Source organism: Cariama cristata, unplaced genomic scaffold, assembly GCF_000690535.1.
Source record: "Cariama cristata isolate BGI_N322 unplaced genomic scaffold, ASM69053v1 scaffold22918, whole genome shotgun sequence".
NCBI classification, from domain to species: Eukaryota; Metazoa; Chordata; class Aves; order Cariamiformes; family Cariamidae; genus Cariama; species Cariama cristata.
In genome coordinates this window covers 8,295-16,093 of record NW_009629743.1, presented here as the reverse complement: position 1 = coordinate 16,093, position 7,799 = coordinate 8,295, and the positions used below count along the sequence as shown (strand labels likewise).

Sequence of the window (7,799 nt, the reverse complement as noted above, 5' to 3'; positions counted from 1 at the left end):
CCTTTATCAACTTTTTTCCATCACACAAGAGTGGGGTGGGCAGTGGGAAGCCATCCCACAGAGGGGACACGTGCAGGGCCAGTGCCGGCATTACCCATTTCTGCAGGTGCTGGGAGGGACCTGGGGGGGCTTGGGGCTCACTCCCAGGGCTGGGGCAATTCAGCATTACGCCCTCAGCACATGGCACAGCACGGGTGCTGGATGAGGCCTGAGTGGGAGACACCAGCATGGCACCACGGCGAGGGACATGAGCCCAGCACTGCCCCAGCTCACTGACGTGACCCTGCTATACTGAACTGGTTTTTGACGAGGAGTGGCGGAGCCGGGGGGGATGCTCAGATGGAGCACGCTACAGAGATGCAGAGCACTGCTGCCCCTGCCTGCAGCACCAATTTACATGGTCCATGCCAGAGCATCACTGAGGGATGCGGAGTTCAGGGCCAGGGTAAGGCAGGTGGGTGCCAGCCCCCTACCCCTTGCCTCCGTCTGCCTTTACCAGGGTTTCTCCCCTTCCAGGGTCATTTCCAGGCTTGAGAACCTATTTCTGCCTGTGATCCCCTCCCTCCTGCCCACACTCACGTTGCGGAAATCCCGGAAGGGCACAAACTGGACGATGTCGCGCACAGCCTCCTCGCCGGTGTAGGAGCGCAGCACCCGGCTGTCCCCGTCCAGGAATTCCATGGCGGCGAAGTCAGCGTTACCCACCCCCACGATGATGATGGACATGGGCAGCTTGGACGCCTGCACCACGGCGTGTCTTGTCTCGTCCATGTCGCTGATCACCCCATCCGTGATGATGAGGAGGATGAAGTATTGCTGCAGAGGTGGGGGCAGAGGGTCAGACCCAGTGGGATGCCTGTGCATTCTCACACCGCAGCCAAAGCCCACGGCGTATGAGCTGCCAGGATGCTCGGGGGGAGGCAGGTCCCCTAAGGATTTGGAAGCAGGAGCTTCACTGCTTCCGAGGACAGCTGGCATTTAGCAGCACCCAGAAATTTCAGGTGCTCCCATTCCCCCTGGCTTTTGAAAGTTCACAACCAAACAACAAACCAACTCCCACTCCAAAATATTTTGCTGATTTACTGATTTACTGTACTTGATGGAAAAAAACCCCCACCCTGTGCAGGGCTTCTGTGTCACAGACAGGAGGAGTTTGGGGCCAGGACACGAGCCCAGCAGGGAGATGAAATCCTCCCCTACCCACACACAGTGGGGTGCCTTCTGGGGCAGTCCCCATCGGCACAGCCCTGCACCACCGGGGAGCATCTCCTGCATCCCAGCACCGGTGTGTCCGTCCATCCCATGCTCAGCACTTGTCCGTCTCCCGTACAAAACCATGGGTCTTGGAAGCACTGAGGGGGGGATGCAGAGGGTACCAGCAAGCTGGGGGGATGCCAGAGCAGTGGCACTAGCACCCGCTCCCCTTCCTGTGGGGAAAGGAGGGCAACGGGGCCGGTCCTGCCGAGCTCGGGGAGGATGGACGGATGGACCGTCCTGTTGGGCTCAGCTCAGCAGATCTGGGACATGTGGACCCCCGAAAAGCCCATCTCTTCCGCCTCCAGGGAAAGTAATGGTTCAATTTTGGCACATTACACAGATTGCGTGTGCTGGAGAAATGACGAAAACAAGCACTTAAGCGCATTAAAGCCCTTTGTTCCTCTCCTCATTCTTTCCATTTCCTCTGAAAACCACTGGTGCAGCCATCCTGGAAAAGCAAGAGAGGGAACGCTGCCCCAAGCCCATTTGTTTGGTCTTCCTCCAGCCCACATCTCCTGAAACCTTCCCTAAGCATCATCTTCCCTCGACGTTCTCGGGTGCTAAACTCCAAGTACAAACAAGACTGGGTCAAGCTTAAACACAACCGGAGGACATGGGTGAGGAGATTTTTCCGAAGGCAGGGCAGGCAGCCAGCCCCTTCCCAACCCCAGCCCCTTTTGATACATTAGCGCTGCCCGCAGAGCACTGCCCAGAGTTTAGTTTTTCCCTAAATCCAAACATTTCAGAGCAAATCATGGGGAGACGTAGGTCTGAAGAGCAGGACCCCAACAGCCAAATCTGGAGGGTAAGACTAAATTCCAGGAGATCTCCATGGTCCTACATGGTGGCCAGCACTGGTCACCACTGGAAGCAGGACAAGTGCTGGGGCCTGACCCTGTCTGGGAACCAGTACAGGAGGAAGGGTAAAACCCAATAATGGGAACGACTTTAAGCTGATTCCACCCTTCCTCACCATCCTGCCAGTACCTGTGACTCAATCAGTGCAAAACTGGCCTATGTGCGTGGTTAAAAAGAAGAAACCCAGAAAGGACTCCCTCCCGTTGTTTCCCTTGTTCTGTGAAATCCATAATGGGATCAGAGAAAAATGCTGGGAAGTATGCAGGAAAAGGTGGAGGGGGGGGGGGACGGGCCAGAGCTCATCAAATGTTTATCATGACATACTTCAGAGGCCAAGCGGAGTAAGAGCTGATGCTGGGGATCAGCCTCGAAGCCTGGGGCGAGCTGGCCAGGGAGCATCATCACCAGCAAAGGAGCAGCGGGCACCACATGAGAGCATCGGTGGGAGATTCCCCAAGGGCCAGTGACAGTTTTGGTGGTGCCAGTAAACGGCAGTGGGGCAGGCCTGCTGGTGGCACCTCCGGGCTCCAGCTGCGATACCCAGCCGGGGCGCAACTTCTGCCGAGCTGCAACCAGAGCTGCTGCGGCCAGGACCAGGCTGGCCCCACGGCCGCATCCCCTCAGGCTGGGGTCTCCATCAGCACACCGACCCAGCAGCACCTTCCTTCTTTCTCCTCTTTTGGTTGTTAAAATGGCCGATCTCTGAATCCACAGGGGCTTTGGGTGTGATTCCTGATTGTTTGCTAACAGTATCAGCAGTTAGGCTCATGCGCGTGAGCAGGACTTGAAGGGATTAGGCAGCATTAAACAGCATGCGGTAAGAAAAGGGGAGGTTTGGATGCAGGGACCCTGCTGGAAAGGTGTGTTTTAATTCCCCAAAGCTTATTAATCCTTCCCTGAGAGTCAAATTGTGTGTAATCCCTCTGGCTCTCTCCCCCCCCAGCCCGACACATTTTAGTCCTCCCATTCCTTAAAAGCTGATGGCTCCGGTGTTTGCGATCCACGTTGCCATGGAAAAACTATACGTTTTTTTTTTTTGGTTTTATTTGAAATGTTGGGAGCAAGCGGGAGTGGGAGGAAGAGGAGGGCAGGTCCAGGCAGCCACGGAAGCCAGCAGCATCAGGGGTGGCTTTGCTGCATGCGCTGAAGATGGGATGGAAGAGGAGAAGACCCCGGGGGAGTGACATCCCTCATCAATAATGCTTTGTGCTTCCAAAAAAAAGACCGAGCCAACCCAGGCTTGCCTCTGACGGCACTATTAGTGCCCATTATTTAAATTCTCCCTTGATTAAACTATTAGTGCCAACGGAGGGGTGCAATTTGCATACGATTAGCGTCTCTGCTCAGTGCGGAGCCTGTGGGCTTCTCCCTCCCCCACTGACGCCAAGAGAGAAAACGAAAAAATGAGGAGCAACCTGGATTCGTGCTGAATTAAACCAAATTCAGTATTTTCTTGTGTCTGCAGCAGAGAAGAGGAACAGCACTCAAGGCAAGGCTGGAAAAGGTCCCCTTGGGGAGGAGGTTTCGGGTGTGATCCAGCTCTGCTCCAGGCAGGGATCAGGAAAGCTTTTACCCCAAGGCAGCTCGTGCCATGCCCATCTTGATGCCCAAGCTGAGCTGCTTTTGGCCAGCAAAACCCAGGGGCCAGACCTGCTGTCCTCCACGGGCAGCCTGCTGCCACAGGGATCCAACAGGCACCTAAGTGAGCTCCATCTTGCAGTCTGCAGATGCTCTTCACACCCCTAAGAGGACACCCCGGTCACCACCAGCAAGGCTGGACCCACCGTTGCAGCTCCCGGCACACACGGGCAACCCGGCATCCCTGCAACCACCAGCCTAGCCCTCCAAAATCACGCTGGCACCAGCTCCCTTGTGGACCTGGTTGTACGGGACCCTGCACTAACGAGCAGCTTTTTGACATATGGATGTGAATGGTCTGATGGACTAATTAACGGGGGCCTCCAGGACTGCCGAGCGGCTGCAGTGGCCACGTGGGAACCCAAAGCCTGGCTCTGAGCCTGCTGCTTGTCCAAGTGGCATGAAAAACAATGATCAACCTGAGCCACGGTTTTCTGCAATTTCCCCTCAAATATAAAAAGCTATTTGAAGGGGAATAGCAGGAAGGTCTTCTCCTGGCAAAAGGTTCAGGTTTGGCCGTCAGTCACAACAGAAACATCACGCTTTATGCCGTGGCTCTCTCCTGCTGCTCTTTGCAAGGCTGGATGTGCACCCCCAGATCTCCCCAGGAGATCTTCACAGAGGATCTTCTCTCCAGCTGTTGTGTATTGAACTGAAATAAGCCAAAGGTTTAAAGTCATGCTCAACCTCTTCCCTGTTGCTCATGTTTCCCACCGGCGCTATGGCAGCAGCATCACTGTCCTCCTGCCCGCCAGGCACCATCCAGTCCATCCTGCCCCAGGACAGTCCGGCAGCATGCAGGAGCAGGAGGCTGCTTTGAAAGCAAGAACCAAGTTCCTCAGGACTATCACCTCCCACTTATCCATAAGGACAGAGGTTGCCTCCTCAGAGCAAAGCCCCTTGAAGCCCAGCAGAGGATGTTTTAGGAAAAAAAAGTTGTGCTTTCCTGTCTCCAGCCAGGTGCTGCCTGGCATGTGTCAGCGACTCCTGAGCCTGAGCTCATGCTGGCACGGTGGCAAATGGCCCTTGATGGTTGGGTCTGCCGTGAGAACACCCCTTCCCTCTCCAGACCTTCACAGTCCTCAGCTCTGGGCATCATCCCGGGGCGGTCTCAGCTCCCTGACTCAACCGCGCACCGGCCTGTTGGATGCCCATCACCCAGCCATTCCTGGGGGCCTCGCAGGCCTTCCCCATAAGAATTAGGGAGAAATCAATCACTTTTTCGCCAGTCATGATTTTATGCAGCTCTGCTATTCCTAGTTGACTTCCCAGGCCAGAAGATCCCAGCCTTATTGCGTCTTGTACGGGAGCTGCTCCATGCCACTGTGTGTCTTGGCCAACTCTCTCACTACCATTCCCAGGGCTGTTTGATCCTCTTTGAGCTAAGGGCACCAACATTTAAGACAGTGCTCAAGACATCCAAGGGACGCCGACCTCGTGGCATCTCCCAACCTCAGCTCAGTTCTCTCCCCAGTAATTTCTGATTCTCCACAGCTGCAGTTTTGTTGAATGTTGTCAAGTTTTTGAGTTATTTTTTTCTTCCTAAGAAGCATCTGCAATGACTCTACGTTCTCCGTCCGAAGTGACGACAGCCAACTGAGAGCCCACAGCTGCAGAAACCCCAGGGATGGTGGGAGGACCCAGTGAAAGGAAAGACATGAAATCAAGCTCAGGCTTTGCCTTCCCCTGCCCAAAGCCATTGGGATTGCTATCGCACCATGGGATCTTATGGACTTACGGATGCAGTCTCCTGTTGGGTGGCCTGAGCCGCGAAGCGGGCCACATGGTTGACGATGGGGGAGAAGTTGGTGGGTCCGTAGAAGCGGATGTGGGGCAGGCAGGCCGAGTACGCTTGGACAATGCCCTCCACACCTTCAGGGAAAGCAGAGAAGCCAGGCATTACAATGCACCACAGCTCGGGCCCACCACAGATCCTATTAAGTATCATTAGCTAGTGCCGTCATGGGAGTTAAGTTAGACCTATTTCCACCCTCACCCCAAACTCATCCAGATTCACAAGTTTCATCCACCTCAACTCAAATTTTCTAATACCAGGGCTTTGCTCTTTGGTCACTTTGTAGTGGGTCCTCAGACCTTCTGGGTTAAGAGAGCCCTCATAGTGCCCACAGTCCAAGAAGGCTTTCCTTGGGTTTCTGCAAAAATCTCGCAATCAGCCAAAGAGGAGGAGTGAAAAGAAAAGCAACTCCTGGTCTCCGAGCGTAACCAAAACCCAGACAGACATGGAACAGAGATAGCGGAGAGAAGCAAAACAATCCTGGATGCACCCTCTGAGCTCCCAAACTGTGTTCGGGACCTGCAGGTCATCGGAGACCCTTGTGTTTCTGCTACACCAGAACAGGGTAAATGGCTGCTCTCCTGAAAGGATGCATGGGTGTGTAATTCAAAAATGGCCAATTCCAGAATTAATCGGCTGATAATCAGTTCTTCGGGAAGGACCTGTCACTGCGAAGAGTTGCAGTGGCTTCTGCGCCTGATAACCCCTGCCATAAATCAGGTCCAACGAATGCTTTGCAGCTACGGGAGAGGGACAAAGCCAAGGCAGCAGAAGAGCAGATGTTTGCAGCCAGCTTTCATGAACCAGCGAGTGAGGTTTGGAGTCTGCCCGAGCCCCTGTTTTGCTGGGGTAAGGCAGGGGTCAAACCAGACGACTTCTGGAGTCCACAGTAGCCCTCACCACTTAGGATTTGAGCAGTTCTCCAGCCATGACTGTGACCAGCTCTCAGCTGCTAAAGCACCAAGTCCCAATTCCCCATCTGCTAAACAAGCCTAGTGTTTCTTGCAGGCTTGCTGGAGGAGCAGACAGCTCGTAGGACACATCAAACATCAGAGCGAAGGCGGATTTTACGCTGCCAGAATCCAGTTGCATTTTACCCTGGGCCTTCCTACACACCCCCAACCCAAATTTTCCCTGCTTTCCTTGGAGTGTACCCTTAGCGTGTGCTCTGCTTCACCATTAATGGCTGTCTCTGAACAGACCTTGTAAAGTCCCCGAGGTGTTACTGGAGAAATGCAGAGGGAAGGACAGAAGACCCTGAAGGCATCTAAGGAGTCTTAAAGACCTGGTGCACGCTTACCTGAACAGAATGGGTTCGTGGGATTGAAGTTAATGGCAAACTCATGGGATACCTGTGGAGAAGAAAAGACCCAAATGAACACGGAGGCCAGCGCAGAGCAGGTTGCTCCCTACCAGTTTAGCTGATGCTGCAAGGCTGGTTTGGGTGTGATGCTCCCCTGGGGCAGGACCCGGTGGTCGCAGACGTTATGGTCCATCCTGCTGGGTCAGCAACTCTTCCCAGCCCTCTGCTACCCAAACAGCAAGGAGCAGCAAATACAAACGTGGTCAGGGTTGAGCAGCATTTGAGGATGGACTGGTTCCTCAATCCCCCCATCACAGAGCCACCTGAAATTATCACATCCCTCATGCTTCTAGAGCTATCAAAGCAGGTTTGTCCACATGGCTTCCCACTGCCTGCCCAGAGGGAAAGCACGCAGAAGGGATGCTCTCAGCCAGCTGGCCCATCTCACTGGTCACTGGGAAAAATTACTTCATCCTATTGCAGGTTATAAAGGGAGAAAATTAACACCACAGGGAGCCCCAGTTCTGGCAGCATCTCGGTTCTCCATCTCTCTGCAAGTGGCATGGTGCAGCAGGAGGGAGGCAGGCACAGAGAGAGCTGGGTTGAAGACCTTATCTGGCATGTCAGCTACCATGACAAAGCCAGCAGATGATTAGATTCATCATCTGGGTCATCATGAGGGTGAAAGGCAGCACAGGAGAGGTGATGTGACTGCTTGGGCAAGTCCCAGCATAATCTGGGCTGCTTTTCATTGACTCTCCTCCAAGGTGGGTGCAAGATCCTTCAAGATTTCCACCACCTCCTTTCAAGCTGAGGGAGATGTTCTCATGAAGAGGTCCTGTGGGTCACTGGCAACAGCAGATAGCCCTGCACACCCTGCTCCTTGGCCTGTTGCACTAGCCCATCCAGAGAAACCAAACAGCAGTGCTGACTGCGAATCACAAAACC

The 7,799-nt window shown here is 54.2% G+C and overlaps 1 protein-coding gene across 1 annotated transcript in view; it reads right to left on the bottom strand.

Annotated features, from left to right (window-relative positions):
* Positions 1-7,799, bottom strand: part of LOC104165619 (copine-2) — a gene marked incomplete at its 5' end in the record, with an annotated part of 17,029 nt that overhangs the window by 1,026 nt on the left and 8,204 nt on the right. Inside the window, 3 exons of the mRNA XM_009705293.1 lie at positions 580-816; positions 5,492-5,625; positions 6,849-6,900. Coding sequence (XP_009703595.1) covers positions 580-816; positions 5,492-5,625; positions 6,849-6,900 — 423 coding nt within the window. The remainder of the gene's footprint in view (positions 1-579; positions 817-5,491; positions 5,626-6,848; positions 6,901-7,799) is intronic.